Raw genomic sequence first — 21,019 nt, forward strand, 5'->3', positions numbered from 1 at the left:
CTTATGTATTATATAGCTTCCCTTCTGGACCTGCAACTTGGTGGGACTGCTATGCTATTACTGGTGCCTGTCCTTGTGTTTTCCTCCTATGTCCCCATAGAGCTCGCAGCAGGGCCCTCCTACCTCCAAGTCTGTCTGTTGTTACCCAGTTTGTTTTATCACTGTCTACAATTGTAAAGCGCAATGGAATCGGCTGCGCTATAAAATAAACTGTAAATAAATAAATAATAGACGCACCCCAGGGTGCTGTGGCACACAGTTTGGGAACAGCTGGCCTAATGCATTACAACCTGAAGGACAATATCCGTGCTACTGTATTTGAGGGCAATGTATCAAGTAGCGGAATGAGTGGGAGAGTTTACCAGTAAATAAGTTGCCAATAGCAACCTATGATCTTGGAGGTACAGTTTATCAAGTGATCAGAAGTAGCTGTCTGGTTGCTATGGGCAACTTTTGCACTAGTCCAATACTCCATACCTTTCACTGCTTGATACTTGATTTTCTCTGTGTATGGACAAGTCTGTGTCCAATGAACATGGATGGGTTCTTCAAACAGGTTATAGCCTAGAAAGGAATAGTGAAACAATGCAAAGCAGGTGGCGATATAGCCAAAGAGTGCAAGTAAGCAGTTTAGTTAATTTTAAATAAATTGCTTCTCTGTTTCTTTCTTTACAGTGAGTGAATTCATAGGTCAAGACCTGAACAGCTTTCCAGGGCAGCATCAAAATGAAAACATGACATGCAATTAAGAGAAACATTGACCAATAGCCATTCAATTCTGAAAACTATGTATAGCCATGGACCAGAAGAAGGGTATCTACATTTTTCAGAAGGATACATGTCAAACTGGTTATTTGTTGCTGAAAGGTGATGTTGCCGAAAATCTGTTCTGATTTTTTCTGTTGTTCTATAATGAAGATAAATTATTTAAACTTCAAATACTATGCAGCATTACTATTTATCTGTATACCAGGGTGTAACAGTACAAAAATTCACAAAAACCTCCTGCGCCCAGACTGCAACTGGGAAGCACTTAGGGGTACCGACCCTTAATCGACAATAAATACAAAGATAAATGTTCTCCTCAGTGTTGTCAAATCACAACTGATCTTCTATATAAGACAGTCTTTTACAGATATTCTGCTTTCCAGCCAGGTGTTGCCAAAAATAAAAAGATTTCAAGTGGTTAGGTGACGTTTATGAGGTATTCTAATAGGGTATACCCATAGACACTCGCCTAGCACCAGAAGGTGACGTTCCTATAAAGGTTTCTTTACTACTCATCAAGAAACCTTTATATGAATGTCACCAGGGTGTAAAAGTAGTTGATGAGTAGCCAATATCTGTTAGAAATTTATAATGTCAAAACAATGATGCCATTGTGTCCTGAATTTAGAAATTTTCCAGTATTAATAAGAACTCCTCTGAAATATAGAATCCAACCTTAGTAATACAGTCCTCATAGTCTCTTTTGGTAAAAGTATGATAAAGTTCCTCCTAGTGTGGAGATCTAGAACCAACATCTGAGGGAGCTCAGATTTAGCATTTTTTCATCAGATTGGTCTGTCAGATCCATCTGAATCTGCCCAAAACAGGCCAAATCTGACTAGTTGATGGGGGCCTTTACATTGAAATGGTTAGCATCTGAGTGTGTACATTAATTGAAAACAGCTCCCTGGTTGGACAGGTTCAGTGACCAACTTATCTCTAATCAGGACAGCAAGTGGATCTTACTCTTACTTAAAGCTGATTGGATCTTACTCTTACTTAAAGCTGATTGGATTCCTCTAGCATCTGTGGGGCTGGGAAAATGGTGGCAGTGGCATTTGTTTAGTACTTTGTACATTTGTGTGAATGGATGCCAACACATACTTCTGTTAGAGGACAGGCTTCCTTAGCAGAATGTGGAGCTCTCCTTTGCAACAAGTATGCAGTTTATTTTTAGTCTTTTTTTTTTTATTAAAAGAAGTCAAAAGGAAGCATACTTATAAGTACTGCAGAGAAGACATGGGATGCGCCACTCTGGCTTATATGTTTATACTTGGGCTGTTATCCTAATATCTGCAGTTATTTACCACAGACACCTGAAGCATACTCTGCAATAAGCAGCCATCAGAGTTGCAATAACACATAGGATTGGAAACTTATCCTGGATCCCATGTATTATTGCACGATTGTGGGTCCTTTTCCGGGCAATAAAATTACCTTTCATTTGATAGCGCAATAATGACCAATTCAGCCAAGAAAATCACGCTATCAGGCTGTTGATATTGGATGAAATATTATTGCATCTAATAGAATACCAGCCATAGATAGCACTTTGGCCCAGGGCTGGATTAACCACGGGGCAACAGGGGCGGTAGCCCTGGGGCCCCCACAATTGCTGCGGCGGTGGTGAGTGGGTGGCAGGCAGCATATTTGGGCAGCAGAGGACAAGCAGGGGGTCCCTGTGGCAGCTGGGCAGTCAGTGGCAGGGTCCCTGTGGCGGATGGGAAGTCAGCAGCAGGGTCCCTGCGGCGGATGGAACTAGTAGCTTTATTGGAGGTGCGGGAAATGGCTGCTGAATGTAAAACCATATTTTGAAAAGACTGGCCGGCCGTTTATTGGCTGCGGAAATTCTCTTTGCAGTCTTTTCAAAATATAGTTGCACATTCAGAAGCTGCTCCCGCCCCACCAATAGCGCTATTAGTTCCCATCCGCTGCAGGGAGCCCGCTGCTGACTGCCCATCCGCCGCAGGTACCCCGCTGCTTCCCCAGTGCTGCATGAACCCCACTGCGGCACTGCCCAGATCCCTGCTGCCTGGACCCCACGCTGCCCAGGTACCACCTTCCTCTGTCCCGGACTACGAGGGGGGCACAATTTTGTTGTCCAGGGCCCCCACAGACCTTAATCCGGCCCTGCTTTGGCCCAACAACTGTATATTTGGATTGGTTTACATACTGTGGCCAGGTCAATCGCATTAATGTTTTTTTGTTTTTTTTTTATAAAATGGCTGTAAAGAAATTCCTATTTCTGAAATACAGAGGCAGCTAATACTGTACATGCACACATGTAACAGCTGACTAGAGTTTCCACCATTTTCAGTTCATTCTTGTTTACTAAAAGTTTGGCTCTACGAGTTATAACATCACACATTATATTAACAGCATAACCTGATCTATTCTAAACCAATAAAATAGGCCAACATGGTTTGTACATGCCTGGCCACCTTTGTACTTCTACTATATGTTGCAGGTCAAGTAAGCAATCCACATAAGCTGACCAGATTCCTGGAGAACGTCATGCTCTATTCTGGCATGTACAATCCGCTCTGACCATTTAGTATGTATTGTATTGCTCAGGAAAATGGTGCCAAAGTGTCAGTGCCGGAGTCATTTCCACAGTGTTGTTAAATGAGAATACAGAACCAATGAGATTTTTATGGTATGGTGAAACAGGAGAAAAATCCAGCGGATCAGTCTCTGGTATCTTTTGCAGACTGTAGCCAGTAGCATGCACACGGCATTACTGTGGCCAATAATGCTGGATTCATGTACATTTGGCAATTTGGGGAGCACAGCAGATAGCTCTGGTATTTTCTGCAGTCCCTTATTGATACATCCAGTGGATACTGGGGCAGATGTATTAAATAGCATTAAGTGCATTTTTTGCATTACCTCTTGTTAAATTCTTTTTTTTTTTTCATTTATTGAATGTATTACTAGTGTGGTCAGTGTGCGCTAGGGGCAGCCCGCAGCTTAATGCTCTGGTGCTGACATCTTCGGGAAGCATCATCGGTGATCATGGTGCTGCCGATATATTCATCACAGATCGCTCATAAACGGTGGCCCTTCCATATCGCTAGCCCTGGGCAAGGTCCTGTCCCCAACAATGTGCGTAACACTGTCGCAGCTGACAGCTCCGGGCTGCGCAGGAAAACCCACAATATAGTGAGATCCCAGGCTTGTCCAGTGAGCCAGCCGGGGGGGGGGGCGGTTGGGGGTGCATGAGCAGTACAGAGCTGGCACCGATTAGAGAGCCACAGACTGATAACAGATGTAGGCAGGATAATCAGGTGCCCGCTTCTCCATGATATTGCAGATAAGCAGGACCCGATATTTAAAGAACAATGATTGTATTTTAATACATCTGCCCCACTATGTTTTCAGAGGATATTCCATAATGATTCCTTGATTAAAGGCCCCAAAGTTTCAACCCCAATTTCATTTTCACACTTTTATTTCACTACTACATGGACTTTATATAGCATTTAAGTGGTTTCTATAACTATAATGACTTCTTATATCTCATCTGACCTCGTTGTGAAAAATCCAAGACTATAATATGTACATTTCTTGTGCTTAATGCTCTTTCCTATAAAGGGAGTTCTATAGTGTAAATGATAACTTCCTTGTCACCGTGACATACGTATACTGTTCCATCATGAAAAATATCTCTTATGGAGCATGCAAATGAGAGTGGATTATATAAATGCATTACATGATGTTGCCTCTGCTGAAACAGAACAGGAGAATTTCTAAAAGCCAAGATGAAGCATCAAACGTGCTGGGAGGACAAGCATTTCACAGCACTGTCATCACCCTCTGTGTAATGCATAAATCAGCCATAAATGGGCTTGCCTTAACCAATGTAGCACTAACTTATGCAGATATACCTGTATCTCTGCTCCGATAAATGATTTATGTATATTTATACTGTATATCAATTATTTTTATATATGCCAGTTTGGCAAATTGTAAGTTTGTACTTTGCAACCAATCGATTAAAAACCATGTTCAAAAAGCTGCATTCTGTGTAATGTCTCACTATTTACTAGAACATTATTTATGGTAATCAATTCTGATTGAACACTTCCAAAGGACTACAATGTGGGCAGTGGCTGGCTGGCAATTTTTAGCCTAGGGGGCAAGTACAGTGCACTGGCCCGAAAAAAGGGTGTGGTCTCTCAAAAGGGGGCGTGCCCAAAGCTGACTGGAGGGTGAGGTGACAGAGAGATGAGAGGGGGTTAGGAGACCAGGGGTGAGGTTACTAAGGGTTAGAGGGTGAAATGCTGGTAGGGGGGTACAGAGGGAGTGAGTGGCCAGGGGTTACTTTAGAAGGTTGTGAGGTGACAGAAGGCGACAGAGAGGATGAGGTGACAGGAGAGGTGCTGACGGGAGAATGGGGGGGATGATAGGGGTTATGTGGTGAGGGGAAAGAGGAGTGGGTAGGGAAGTGGGACAAGTCTTCTCACCAGCATCAGTGGGTCCCCATGGACCCAGTGGCAGCTGCTGCTCAGCTACCGCTCCCCAGCCTCTGTTGGGCACCTGCTCCCCGGCCCAGTGTCATAACTATTAATTTTGCTCCCTCCTGCCAAAAAAAAATATAAGTGATATGGTGGTTCCTGTTATGTACACTAGGTGGCCTTTATTTCATTGCCCTGCAGCTTTCGCTCTGACATTTGCGAACTGTGGCAGCGAGCAGTGCTGACTGCTTGCTGTCACAGCTTTCATGTCAGTATTCAACTGACCCCTGCACACGCCGTTTCCACCTTGCTAGGCGTGTGCAGCTGCTAAAACAGCGAGGCTCAGGGCTAAATGCAGCGGGCTCCCTGCATTAGCTGCGAGCCTCACTCTTTGTTGGAATCCTCACCATCATCTGACAGCGAGGGTTCCCTCAGAACGTAGAATAGGCGGCCGGCACTGGGTTAAACGGCAAGGGATGCTTGTTTTCAGCAATCCCTGCTGTTTAACCCCCTCACTGGCCGCATTGAAATTGGCCCTCTCTAAGTAATGCTTTGTCACATGATCTTCCTCTAGTATCTGACCTTCTTGTACCTGAACTTCTTGTACTCGTTTTCAATTGGAGCTTTGCTGCCACTTAGTGGGTATTCACATTTTTCAAGGATTTGAATGCCAGAAAGAAATGTTCCATGTTATTTCATGTTAAAAAACAAAATCAGTTAGATATATATAACAAAAAGTATTATGTACAGTGGCGTAACAATGGCACTGCAGCCCAAGCTGTGGCTTGGGGGAACTGACACTGTAGTGCATAGTCTCTGCAGATTCCAATGTGTCTGGCTGTCCATATGGAATCTGCTGAAAATGTCCCTACAAAAATGGCTGTGACAGATCTGTCTTGGAGGAGACAGATGTTAGAGGTCCTTCTGGATAGATGCTAGATATCTTACTAGGTAGCGTATATCGCTACCCGAAAGTTACAGATTCCGGGTAGCGATTTCTATGGCCCCTGACAATGAGCATGTAAACCCACTTAGGGGCAGATCCAGGAGAAAATGACAGGGGAGCACCATGATAGGAGAGGGGGTGTTAGTGGTGCCAGTGTACATGCAAAGAGAGCGGCAAGAGAGAGGAGAGCAGAGAGACGGTGGGGATGGGATTAAAAATAGGCCCTGGCGTTTAAAGTACGCAGGCCCACCTTGGCAACAAAAATGAAGGATGTAGTTGTGCGCGCGCCGAAGGCACGCTCCGTAAAAGGGGGTGTGGTTACTCAAAAGGGGCGTGTCTTTGAGTGTAGTGTACCACACATATACAACTTCTACACTTTATGCAACAAAATACTAGACCCCATTATACTTGCCCCTTACACAAGATGTCAAACAGAATGTGCCAAAATTCACATAATGCCACCTGGATTGAGATAAAATTCACATAATGCCACACGGATTGAGCCAAAATTCACATAATGCCACACGGATTTAGCCAAAATTCACATAATGCCACATGGATTGAGCCAAAATTTACATAATGCCACACGGATTGAGCCAAAATTCACATAAAGCCACAGGGATTGTGCCAAAATTCACATAAGGCCACACGGATCGAGCCAAAATTCACATAATGTTAGACGGATTAAGCCAAAATTCACATAATGCCACATGGATTGAGCCAATATTCACATAATGCCACACGGATTGAGCCAAAATTCACATAATGCCACACGGATTGAGCCAAAATTCACATAATGCTACCCAATATGCCTAATAAACAGGGACGTGGCACACATTAAAAATTTACACCATAATGCCCATTACATGTTAAGCCACACATCATAATGTCCATTACGTATTATGCCAAACACCATAATGCCTAATAAAAATTATACTACGTAAGTGCTGCTTACCTACATGATCATTGCCAAGGGTTCCATTCTCATTGCCAAGGGTTCCATGCTCGTTGCCATGTGGAATTACATGCTCATTCACAAGGGGGAATACATGCTAACATAACTGGGAGACAGCCGCCACCAGGCAGAAGTGACAGCCATTGACAGCCGTGCAGAGAGCAGCGGTCTGCCTGGTTTTATTCAGTGCACTGCAGGTCCCGGCTATTTGAAATAATACCCCTCTCACACCAGAAATGCAGGGACTTTCCCGGGAATAAGGTCCCAGGATCATGCAGGGACATTCCCGAGTTGGCCCCTTTTACAGCAGCCTATTTTCTGGTGTGAGAGGGAGAGAAAACCACACCCTTCTGCCCCCCCCCCCCCCTTTAACCGGCTGTATTGTTTAACCAGCTTTATCTTAGAATCAATTGACCCATTTACATGAGACCAGTATCATATTGAAGAACTTTTGAGTGGGCTTCGAAAGATTTTGGTCCCATGAAACTGGGCCATTTGGTTCCAGAGAAACCTGCCCTCAAAGAACATAAACAGCCATGAAATGACATTTCAGAATTAAAAAATCTGTTTACCCACAATAGCTTAGGAACAACATGATCCATATGGATCAGATTCAAGGCCCAGCGATTTGGGCAGGGGCGGAACTACCGCCGGTGCAGACGGTGGGGGGGGCCAAGGGGTTAAAGGGGCCCGGTGCCGCCGTCTGCCCGGCATGTCAAAGTTATGTAATTTTTTCTTATTTGAAATGTGCGGCACTAAGCGCATCCGCGGCCGGTGGGTGGTAAGCAGCAGAGCAGCGGGGGGTATGTGGCTGGGCAGCGGCGCTATATGGCCGGGCAGCGGGGGGGTCTATGACCTGGTAGCGGGGGTAAGCTGCCGGGCAGGACGGCTGGTGCATTTTAGACAGATATGGATGCAGCAGAGGCAGCGGCAGCAGTGCTCTTTACCTCTGCATCCATTTCCAAATCCTTCCTGTGAGCTGTGACTGACAGCTGGTCTTCGGTAGCCACGGCAACAGGCAGCCAATCGCAAGTCGCTGAGTAAAACAGGAAGTGACTTCCTGTCTGCTGACGCTCTGAGGCTGACACGGGAGGACTCGAGGAGGAGCAACAGCAAAAGCAGCAATGGCAGATGCTGCCAGAGGTGAGTTACTTTAATGGGACGGGGGGGGGGGGGCTCTGTAAGACACACCTCAAATTATAAGGGGGTTGGGGGCACAGAAACAAATTAAAATACAATGGGGGACCCATACATTTCTAAAATCATGATGGGGCCAAAAAAGTACACTTAATATTTAACAGGGAACAGGGGGCCACAAAAATCAATTAATGTAACGGTGCACAAACCCTACACCCCCCCACCAGCCTAACTTTAACCATGCACCCCCTCCCCTGCAGCTCAGCTCTGACTACACCCCCACCTCTGAAGCCTAAGCTTAATTATACACACCCCAGTAGCCTAAACCTATCTATACACACCCCCCCCACAGCCCAACAATTCACTAACCACCTGCATCCTAACCCCACCAGTCCCCCTCCCTGCAGCCTAAACCGTACCATACACTCCCCTCCGCAGCCTAACCATACACCCCCCTGCAGCCTATAACCCTAACCCCACATACACACCCTGTAGCCTATAACTCTAACCATACACACACCCGCAGCCTATAACCCTAACCCCACACACACACCCTACAGCCAATAACCCTAACCCCCTCCCCCGCAGCCTATAACCCTAACCACACACACACCCCGCAGCCTTTAATCCTCCTAACCCCTCCTGCAGCCTATAACCCTAACCATACACACACACACACCAGTCTATAACCCTACCCCCCCCCCCCCGCAGCCTATAACCCTAACCATACACACACACACACTGCAGCCTATAACCCTAACCCCCCCCCTGCAGCCTATAACCCTAACCATACACACACACACTGCAGCCTATAACCCTACCCCCTGCAGCCTATAACCCTAACCATACACACACACACCCCAGTCTATAACCCTACCCCCCCCCCCCCCCGCAGCCTATAACCCTAACCATACACACACACTGCAGCCTATAACCCTAACACCCTCCCCCCCGCAGCCTATAACCTTAGCCATACACACACACACACTGCAGCCTATAACCCTACCCCCCTCAGCCTATAACCCTAACACCCCCCCCCCCCGCAGCCTATAACCCTAACCCCACACACACACCCGCAGCCTATAACCCTAACCCCACACACACACCCGACAGCCAATAACCCTAAACCCCTCCCCCGCAGCCTATAACCCTAACCATACACACACACCCCGCAGCCTTTAATCCTAACCCCTCCTGCAGCCTATAACCCTAACCATACACACACACCAGTCTAAAACCCTACCCCCCCCCCCGCAGCCTATAACCCTAACCATACACACACACACACTGCAGCCTATAACCCTAACCCCCCCCCCTGCAGCCTATAACCCTAACCCCTGCAGCCTATAACCCTAACCATACACACACACACACACACCCCAGTCTATAACGCTACCCCCCCCGCAGCCTATAACCCTAACCATACACACACACACTGCAGCCTATAACCCTAACACCCCCCCCCGCAGCCTATAACCCTAACCATACACACACACACTGCAGCCTATAACCCTACCCCCCGCAGCCTATAACCCTAACCATACACACAGCCCGCAGCCTATAACCCTAACACCCCCCCCCCCCGCAGCCTATAACCCTAACCATACACACACACACACTGCAGCCTATAACCCTACCCCCCTCAGCCTATAACCCTAACCATACACACTGCCCGCAGCCTATAACCCTAACACCCCCCTCCCCCACCGCAGCCTATAACCCTAACCATACACACACCCCGCAGCCTATAACCCTAACCATACACACACACACTGCAGTCTATAACCCTACCCCCCGCAGCCTATAACCCTAACCATACACACACCCCATTTTGAGGGGGGGCCCAAAGCATATTTTCGCACCTGGGCCCACAAAGCGCTAGTTCCGCCTCTGGGTTCCAATAAAATCAACAACAAGCCTCTGTGATGTTAGGGGGGGAACTGGCAGCCCAACCGGGTGGGGGTCAGAATTAGGAATTAGCGAGTCCCATGTTATCCTATGGGGAAAACATTCCAGCTTTGCCCGGCTAGCAACGTGGGGAAAGCCCTGATCCTCAGCTACAAAATAAACACAACAAGCTAAAATCCACTGGCAATAAATAGGATGCCCCTGGAAATGAGCATGAAACCCCTTGCTACGAGCATGAAACTTCTGGCTACAAACATGTAACCCCTCTCAAGGAGCATGAAACCCCTGGCAATGAGCATTCAGGTAAGAAAATGTAATGGGGGGGTGCCAATTTTTTTTTTTTGTTTTTTTGGCAGGGTGGCATAAAATTTCTACTTACGTCACTGATTAAATATATATAAAAGACTGAACCAGATGGTTCCTTATCTACCATGCAAGTTGGACGATTTAGATACTGTTCATTGTTTACCCTCCAAAGTTGGAGAAATCCAAGTGCCACATGTTTGATGTAATCCTACATGGGACTCTACTGCAGAAAATTATTTTCCATTGTCTCTGTCTTTGTTACATGGCTACTTCTTTAAAAATTAATAAGGGGTTCTCATTTACGACCCGGGGTTAAATAATAAAAAAAAAATTTTTTATACATGTAGTTAATTTGCAGATGGACAAAATACTGATTGACAGAATCCCCACAACAAAATGCAGACGGACAAAATACCGACAGGTACAGAACATGACAATAGAAAAGCTAGCAACATTAAATACTGATCATCAAAACACAGACAAGTACAAAACAAAGAAAAGTAAAAAAACACAGACGAACCACAATGTCGACAGCCCAAATATTGACACAAATAATACTGACTAGTTTTTCATGATTTATCCCCCAAAATTACTTGTTTACACTTCACTGTCCCATTGGGCATGGAGGGAAAATATTCTTGTTACATAGAGGGAAAATATAATAGTGTGCCAAGCGCAACATGGCACCATGCCTGAAGAACTCTGTGCGCAGCAAGCCTTGCAAGGGGACAGGGTACACTAATATGTTGTCCATGTCGACATTACCACTGTGTCAGCATTCTAACATGTTTGGCATGATGATCATGTCGGTATGTTGTGTGTTGGCATTTCAAATGTCTGTATTATGTACCTGTCGAGATATTGACCATTGGTATTTACACCCTGTCTGCAAAGTGATAGTCGGTATTACAACTGTGGGTAAATCATACCGAGTCCATATCCATATGGCAGATTCACTGCAATGCAACATTCCTGGGATTAAATCCATATCTTATAGTATATAGGAAGTAAATCTTGAATTAAGGGGGAAATGTATCAAACCTCCTCAAGTGGAGGAATAGCAACCAATCAGTTTCTAGCAAGCATTACATAGTGCTCAGTGACTAGCAGAGATCTTGTAAAATGAACCAGATTCAGAGTTTTAAGCAAGCTGATGTTTTCATCAATGATTTTATTTTGAACATGCGCAAATCCTTACTGAACACTGCATTTGTGTACACAGTTGTGAACTAATTCATACAGATACGAGAAGACCACAGTGTGTCTTGTGGAGGCTAGCAATCCTCCTACGCAGGGCAGCCGAGAGGTATGCTGGGCCCCGGTAAAATGTTGGAGGTGTGGCCTAATCACGGAAGGCGTGGTCCCATCCCGCGGTTGGGCCACAACCCCAAAATGTTTAGGGGGTGATAAAACACTCTAAAGTCGAGGGGGAGTGTTATTGTTCCCCCCTCAGCAGCAGCAGCAAACCTACAGCATGTGCAGTGCTGACAGCAGGCTCAGCATGAGCTCTCATGCTGTCAGTAGGTGTGTGCTTCTGCTGCTTCTGCCCGGGAGGAACGCAGGGAGTTTGACCAGGGCTCCCACCGGGCCCCTCCAGTAAGCCTGGGCCCGGGTAATTAGTACCTGCTCCCCCCCTCTCTCGGCAGCCCTGCTCCTACGTGGTGGCTGCAGGGTAACAAGATACACCACTGGCGCCATAGGCAAACTTGTATCCTAACATGAAATACTGGTTGAAGTCATGAGCCTGTGTAATTCATGAGTGTCCCAATTTAAAGGGATACTGTGTTAAGCCTATGTAAAGGGAGTGTCATTAGTGGCAGAGTTCTCTCTCGTAGTACCACAGACGCAGTGAAAGTTATGCTGTTCAATCTGTATGACCCAGGACTTATTTACAAGTCTTGCAGCTATGTATATACAACAGGCGCCTACTGGGGTGTGTTGCCTAGCTGCTCCCACAGGGGGATGTCAAATCCCCTAGATAAATGCTAAAAAGGAAAAAAAAGATGGTGGAGCCATAAAACATTGGGATGAATTGGGTGTTACAATGTTATATTTTTATTATATAGAATTAAAATGTAAGTATTATAATAATAATAATAATAATAATAATAATAATAATAATAATAAACTATAATAATAGTATTATCCAAGTTTAAATAAAATAAAGGTTGTATACTTATTCAAATGGAGTTTTCCACTTTCACTGCTTTTATTATGCTTATGATGGCTCACTTGTCCACTGGGTATCCTTGTTTAGCAGATGGAAATTTCCCGATTAGGGTCCATAAACCTTGCAGGATTGACCACTGGAGGGAATTTCAGTCCGCAGTTGTTGGAAAGAGACATCCTCACGATGTTGCAGTATTTGTATCCAAAATTAGGCGACCCACCAGTGCACAGTGCCACCCGCGAACCCACACCTGACGCCAGCCCAGAGCACAAGGGACCCGGTGAAAAGTAACAACTGAACGGCAGGAACACAAAGGCCGTCAACCGCTGGGGAGAACCATCACTCCCTGACCACCACTGAGGACCGTTGTGTGCAGACAACTGGGGCAAACAACAACACCCCCATCAGGCAGCCTACCGCCGATCCCAGATGCCCCCCATCTCTCTCTCTCCCCCCTTCCCGCGCATCCCTACCCCCCAGACACTCTTAACACCACGTTTACCCAGAAAAGTGCATTTTTATATATGTGTCCACATCACCTATAAATTGCATGTATTTTTAAAGCCCTATTTATTTGTTTCAATACACGTGATTGCATAAAGTGTATAACCATCTGTAACAGCATTTGGAATGTATACAATGTTAATGATTTTTCATGAGGAAAGTTACCAATATCATTCACAATACGCAACAGTTGCCAGTCATCATTTTTTCCTACAAATTACACCAACAAAGAGAACCATAGGGGCAGAGCGCAGCACCACTACCCTCTTGTATATCTATTGAAACAAGCCGCACCAGGTCGAACGGCTGGTGCCGCCGCTAGCACCGAATACAGCACAGTGCGCGGGTTACCCCCACAAATCTACAGGTGCATACAATCATGCTATAATCCACATGGTCCTTGTGACCTGAAATCGGGTGGTATAATGAGGGCTGGGCTATCTAGGGGTATATAAACTGGCAGATCACACATCGCATTGCGATAAATCGCATGTGTTAAAAAACCACATGCAATGCAATAAATATTATGTGCAGCACATAATGGGGCAGATGTATTAAGCCTAAACAAGAGATAAATGCAAGGGTGATCAGGAGAGATAAATGTCCAGCCAATCAGCTCCTTACTGACTTTTTTCAAACACAGCCTGTGACATGGCAGTTGGGATGTGATTGGCTGGATGTTTATCTCTCCTTATCACACTTGCATTTATCTCTTGTTAAGGCTTAATACATCTGCCCCAATATCTGGAGATGCGAAATACGACCAGCATGTCTGCACATTGCGTCAGGTGATACATACGATTGGCGCACAATCCATGCAATTTGTCACTGCGATTTATCAAAATCGCATGATTGTACCTGAGATCTCACAAGTGTATGGGCACCATTACTTATTAGATCACCTGTCACTCTTTTAATCTTCTGTGCATTTGCTTCTTGCCTTCCTACCTCTATGTCAGTTTTTTACTGTACCCAGTTTGTTTTATCACGGTTTCCAATTCCAATTGCGCTATATAAGAAACTGTAAATAAATAAAATAAATAAATCTGTAGACACGTCTGTATTAAACAAAAGATTGCAGTAACGAAGCAAGTACAATACAGAAGTGGGGCAAAGCAAAGAGACGTATACATGCCTTTCCATTTCAATGAAATATAGTAGAACCAGTGACAGACTAGAGCCGAACCTTGTAAAAGCACCTGTTGTAAATGCACTGATATGTCAGTGACAAGGCACAGTCATCTGCAGGAGCTCATTCCTTCTCCAGTCACTCCCTTTGGGGAGGGCATAAGATGACATCACTGACATTACTTCCCTGTGCAGATGTGTGCACAGCAACCCAGATTGCTTGGTAAGTATAGTCTACAAACCGCCAATTTATTCCAGATTTTGGTCTTTTAATCTGTTCAGGGCAACTGCGATAATGTAGATTTATGTTCAATCAGACACAGGAAGCATGAATAATTAAAATTTACTGGAGTTCCAAACAAAGTGAAACTGTGACAGCTTCATTTCCTGTATAGTCAGCACGTTCTGTGCGTCTGCCCTCATCTGGCTCACTAGCATATTTCATTCATAGTAATACTGTATGCAGAAGCTGAACAACAAATATGTATCACGGACACAGATAATAAACAGGTATGCCAAGACAGTGTTTATTGATTTTTTTAATATATATATAAAATTATTGCTACTAAGAATTGGCATATCAGCATCGGATGCTGACAGTGGGTGTCTCAGTATTTGTACATTTGGACACATTAGGGAAGGGCTTTGTAGCGGTATTTGCGTAAAGTGTGAAACTGCGATCAGCAAAAGATGCAAACATGAATGCAGTCAGAATAAGCCCCTTTGTAGTCAGTACAAAAAATTGTCGCACAAATAATATCAACCTTCTTGCAAAGTATTTTTCTTTTAAAAAAAAATTTTTTTTGCACATGCGCAGTTTGGGCACTAAAGACAGCTTGTGCACGTGCAGTAACAGGTATGTTATCATTGCTGCCACCAGAAAGGTTTTGTGATCAATACTGTGATCAATACTACTGATCTCCAAGATGGACTTAAATGAGACACACACAAAAAACACTCTACACACACACATGTATCGGGCATGAAGAGTTTTTTAAATTGACAAACAAACTTAACTTTAAACAACATTATCAAACTTAACACTAGAATAAAGACACAGACACAAGTGCTGGCGTTTCAAAACTGAATGTCAAATTTATTGATTGACAGCTATGATCTGACTATAAATGGTGGCGGCACTAAAGAACGGTCACAGAAAAGATTGGGTAAGATCACCACACGCCATTCACACACCGTTGGTGATCAACTCTCCCATCGCAACCCACCCCTGCAGATGGTGCAGACCATTCTTTACCACCGCAGAGAAATAGAAAATTAGGGATGGGAGGGTGGGGAACAACCTCCCAAAAGAGGCAGATCACCTGACTTCCTGCCTACTCATAGTCTTACAACCAAACTAAAAATGCTATAAAAACCCCGTTTTTGGGTGTCTTACCGCATTTTCCTATGCAGCAAAGCTCCACCGCCGGGGCTTCACTGCGGGGGGGGTTACGCCAATTCTATATGGCGTAACCCCATGGAAGCCTATGGGCTTCCCTTCGCGTCCCCTGCAACCCCCCCCCCCCCCCGCCAATCCGCGATGCCCTCCCCTCACCTGTGTCCGGGCAGCCTCCTGCTGTGCTGCCCAGACCAGTGAACCTCCTCCTCTCTGCACCTCTTCCCAAGTGCAGAGATGAGGAAATGGAGCCCTTACAGCCGGGTATAGGTGCAGGGAGGTAGGGGGGACCCGCTGCACATCGCCGGCCATCGCCTTTGAGTTAATAATCGCATATGTTACTGCATATGCGATTATTAACAATGCAAATGCCAGCAATGTGCGGGGGTTATTGAAGAATGCCACCCCATGTGTTATATTGCTTTCTTTTCTTCAGATAAAATGGACTAAATTTCGCTTGAAGAATGAGCAAGAAAAAATATGTGCGCCGTGATTCGCTGTCTGACTGGAAACAAATTGACAATGGATCCTTTGGGGCTGTATACAAAGTAAAACACAATGATTTAAAGTTAACCGTAGCAGTAAAGAAACTGAAAGAGTAAGTATCACCTGTGTGGGAAATGTGACATTACACACTTACCATACTAAGAAGGGGGGTTTGGATCCGCACAGACTTTATTCGTAGATTAGAACATTCTAGAAAAACATCTATTTGGACCAATATGTTGGACTACTTTTATAAATTTTTGTAGTCTCGGATTGGTGGTGCGCCCAACACATTCAGTATTTGTAACTGAAAAGAAGGGGGTTTGTTTGCAAGAGGCAAATGGTAAGACAACTGTGCCTTTTGGGGCGCACTCTTTATTCTATAAGTTATATGATTTGATTATTTAGTTAAAACATAACTTTTAATAGACTTCTTGGTGGAAAATATATGGAGCATTCCTTAATTTTTGATCAGTCATTTGGCACATTATCATTAGACTGTCAATCATACAACACATAACACAAAACAAGACAAGGACATACATACATAGATACACATGATTTATTGTCTTAATGTGTGATAACCTTATTTGTAACTTTTCACACTTTTATTGGTTCACTCATGTGTCCTATTACTATTGCCTCAGCAAATATCATTACTTTACATTGGTCAGCTTTGCCAACTTGCCCAGGTAATCCCACACACTTGTTTATATGCAATCTGGTTTCAATATCAGGTTGTTAGTGCTCTATAGGGGATAGTAGTGTCCCACTCTGGTAGATATTAATGGTCAGGAAAGTCCCACGTGAAAAGTGCTCCTACAACCGGTGGCTCCTGTGTATCTGCTGTTCGATCACCGTGCCTGTGCTACCATAACAGTTATTCCCCAGGGGTCTCCTCCCTGGTTGACAAACTTGCCCTGTATTGGCCCTGCTGAATTCTGGCCCGAATTGGGGTATATAGGTAACGTCTGGCAATGGTGTCAAATGAGAGTACCAGGTTGGTTGTATATGGGAACTAAGATACAAGTCACTTCTGCTTTCCAATCCAGATTAGTGGGTCACCCTGATGCTTTCCAGTATTGCAGGGAGACACTGTAGGCTGGATGGATGAGAGAGTGTTAGAAAGAGTGGGTCATAGTGGCAGAATGTCAGTTTGCCCAATAGTTGGACCTCTGTGTAAAGCAGATCTCTGAAAGCAGAGATCCAACTATTGGGCAAACTGACATTCTTTATTAAATGTGTCTTACATACAAAACAACATATACATAAAACAATACACAATTACTAAACATTGCCACTGGTATCTGGCACGTAGTCATGTACAGCAATTTATCTCTTGTGTAATATATTTGTCCGGCTGTTCCCAGTGGTACATATAACATCACGCTACTAAGAACACTTACCCCCTTTTGCCCGCCCTTGCCCTTTCCCATGCCCATTTCGTATTCCGATTCATCCCTTAATGATTCTAGTACTGCATTAGCCAAATTTATGAGCTCCTTTTGAGCCTATGATAAATTGAAGAGAGGACTTATTTTAACTATAGACTAGTTTTTTCCCCTATTCGTTTTATAGTTCCTATTGCTTGCCTTTTAGTTTGTACCCCTACTTGTGCTGTGGTCGGTTCGCTATACCATCAGGAACCTGGGCTTGTTTGTTTCATTTTTTCTTGACCCGACCAGGTATCTACTCCTCTTCCTGTGTAACTTGTGCTCTTTAATGAATGTGACTCTTATTTGTAATCAGGACTATTTCCCACATATCATTTCTGTGTTTCTTCTTTATATTTAATATACTATGTGACAGGGAGAAAAAAAAAAGGAGTGCGTTATCTTGTGTTACAGTTTATCTGTGTTTTTCTTTTACAGAAGTCCTTCATCAATTTATCCATTTACTCCATATTTTGTTAAATTTAGCGTGTTTTTATATATGTGTATATATTTTTCGTGTGTTACTGTGTATTCTACGAGTACTTTCCAACCTTCGAACTCCAGACCTGTATCTGCCAGCCAAGTCCTGGCTATCATTACCTTGGCCAGAGCACAAACATTGATAATAAAGGCTTTTTCCTCTCTGCACATACTCCCATCACTAGTCATATTCAAAAGACAGCATTTATTTGTCAGGCTCTCCCTGTTAACCCCATATCTATCAGGATTTGTTTACCTTTGTCCCAAAATTCCTGTACTATTGGGCACTCCCAGATCAAATGGTAGAATGTGCCGGGGGCGCATTTACACTTTGGGCATTTATTTTAGGTCCTTCCACCAAATTTCATCAATCTTACCATTGTTAAGTAAGACCTGTGTAACATGAATAATTGTACTTGCTGCACTGTGATTGAATTTGTGGCTTTTGGTACTGATGACATCGCACTAGACCATTCATCTATCTCTATAGGCCCCACATCGCTCTCCCATTTCTCTCTCACCTCATCCAATCCACCCCCTTCCAATTGCAATAGTTGGTTATATATTGTAGAGGCTAATTTATTTTTATTTTCCGATTTTAACAATTTCTTAATTGGGGATGTTCCGAATCTTGGTGGATTGTCCCTAAAGTGTGCCTCCGGTGCACTCCTCAGCTGAAGATATCTGAAGATGTGAGGTGTGGGCACGCAGAGCTCGTCTTGCATCTGTTTTAATGATTTAAGTATATTACCATTATAAATCTGACTCAACGCAGGTTACCCCGTATTGTTCCAACACCTTGGTTACTTGAAGATATTTTATTTCCTTTATTCCCTGAGGGTTATTTAGGGGATATTCCACATCTAATTCAGAGAATGTCACCAATTTATTAGCTTCCCTCCATATCTTCACAGCTTGGACAACCACAGGGGCGTCCTTTCTATGTGTCCGACCCCCTCTGTAATTTCTATAATGGAGTGGGCCCACACTCACTCAGCGCTATTAAACCCACTACCCCTTCATTCTTAAAACTGGGCCTCGGCTGTATATTTTTTAAAGTGACATTTTTTGTGTGTTTTTAATATTGTTTTTTGTATATTGAAGTCTTTTTTTCTGGACATAATAAAATTGGAACTATCTTTTTATGAAAGAGAGATTCTGTCTGTTTGTGAGAGAGCAGTGGAAGAACTGCAAAGAGGAGGGCATTTATAAACATCTGGTTCACTTTAAATCCAAATAAATTTAGCGCTTTAAGGAGTCCAGATAACTTTTTAGAATTTTTCCACGATACAATTGAGTGACATTAAATGTACAGGCATAAAAAAAGATTGTATCTCTGTTCAGCGCTTATGGAGCTCCCCCACATTTACACTACGTGTTACATATCAAGTAAGGGGCTACATACAAGTAAATGTATTTTTGCATGAATGTCCCTTAATAGATCCTCTCAATTCAGGGATGTGGGTGTAGAATTTATTTCTCAGACGTATAAGACCCAGCATATGAAGGGAGATAGAAAACAAAATACTGTATAATGCAAAACACATTTAAAAATTAAAGGATTTAATTTAGATTTGCATTTACAATAGAGCATGTAAAATACAGCATAGGTTAAATGATCCTACAGGCAAAGCAGCAAGCAGTAGTAGTCCTGGGTATATGGTATAACAGCCGCAGTTCCGGACCTGACAGGCATTCCCCAACAGACAAACACAGTGCACCAGCAAGGCCAATGGGATCCAAACAGCGAGCCACGCAATAAATTCTGCACCCAAATCCCTGAATTGAGAAGATCTATTAAAAAGGACATTCACGAACTACACGATTACATTTACATGTATGGTAACCCCTTAACACGTGGGGCCAAATGTAATAGGGTGTGAGAATCAGAAAGTGACAGATATTGGGAGAGGCTTTCCAGTTTTTTTAAAGCAACAATAATTTACACTGCAAAAGCAGGTTTAGCCATGTAATTAATTGCTTCTTTACAAAAATGGGAAAACCAAAGGGGGAGATTCTCTAAGCTAAAATGCTGTAAAAACCCCGTTAACGGGTTACCGTGGCGGTAGCCATCGCCAGAAAAATCTGGAGGTGCCCCATAGAAGCCAATGGGCTTCTACCGCATCCCACCGCTGCCCCGCAGCGACCCCCCGCCGCCCCATACGGACCCCCGCCGCCCCGCATCGCCCCCCTCACCTGTGTCCAGGCAGCACAGAGCTGGACCTGTGACCTACTCCCTGCACTGGTCCTCTTCCGGGTGCAGGGAGGAGGAGAGCCCGGCGCAGCAGCGCCGGGTGTGGGAGGGAGGGGGGAGCCGCCAGGACCTGCTGGGACCCGGCAACTCTCACCGCAAAGGACAGCTCTTAACGCAAGAGCTGTCCTTTGCTATAATTATCGCATATGTTAGAACATATGCGATAATTATAATTGCGATGGGCGGCAAAGGGGGGCGGAGATTCTTAGAGAATCTCCCCCATAATCTCTAACTTTCTGATTCTCACACCCTATTGCATTTGGCCCATGGTGATATTGTAGGGGACTGGAGCTACATAAGCGCTGAGCAGAGATACATTCTCTTATCTATTTATTAAGGCCATGCCAGAAGGTGATGTCCATGGTTTTATTATTCAAGAAAGTTCAGAGGCTAAGGTGCTAAACTTTACAGTGTACTGACCCACAATAGAAGCTGCAGAAGGCATTCAGCAGGTTCATCAAAGACCATCCAGTTCATCAAAGCATCCAGGAAGGCAGTACAGTTGTGCACAGGGGATCATTGTGCTCCCACAAGGGAGAGGCTCAGGATAGCACCTGATCTACAAAAGGGAAATCATAAATGCCACTTTAAGTTTTTCAGAACCAAAATTCAAGCGCATTGTGCATTTGCATGTTGCTACTGGCAGTGGCGCCACCAGAGAATTCAATTGTTCATTACCCATAAAGGCTGG

At 44.3% G+C, this 21,019-nt stretch overlaps 2 protein-coding genes across 3 annotated transcripts in view; both read left to right on the forward strand.

The window, feature by feature from the left end:
* Nucleotides 1-4,787, forward strand: part of NFATC4 (nuclear factor of activated T cells 4) — an 81,455-nt gene extending 76,668 nt beyond the window's left edge. For both annotated transcript variants that reach the window (XM_083145094.1, XM_083145102.1), the window contains exon 10: nt 676-4,787. In XM_083145094.1, coding sequence (XP_083001220.1) covers nt 676-749 — 74 coding nt within the window. In that variant the 3' untranslated portion in view covers nt 750-4,787. The remainder of the gene's footprint in view (nt 1-675) is intronic.
* Nucleotides 4,788-14,431: 9,644 nt separating this feature from the next.
* Nucleotides 14,432-21,019, forward strand: part of RIPK3 (receptor interacting serine/threonine kinase 3) — a 42,634-nt gene continuing 36,046 nt past the window's right edge. The window contains exons 1-2 of the mRNA XM_083158366.1: nt 14,432-14,502; nt 16,112-16,273. Coding sequence (XP_083014492.1) covers nt 16,140-16,273 — 134 coding nt within the window. The 5' untranslated portion in view covers nt 14,432-14,502; nt 16,112-16,139. The remainder of the gene's footprint in view (nt 14,503-16,111; nt 16,274-21,019) is intronic.

Source organism: Crinia signifera, chromosome 1, assembly GCF_055691185.1.
Source record: "Crinia signifera chromosome 1, ASM5569118v1, whole genome shotgun sequence".
In the NCBI taxonomy this organism is placed as follows: Eukaryota; Metazoa; Chordata; class Amphibia; order Anura; family Myobatrachidae; genus Crinia; species Crinia signifera.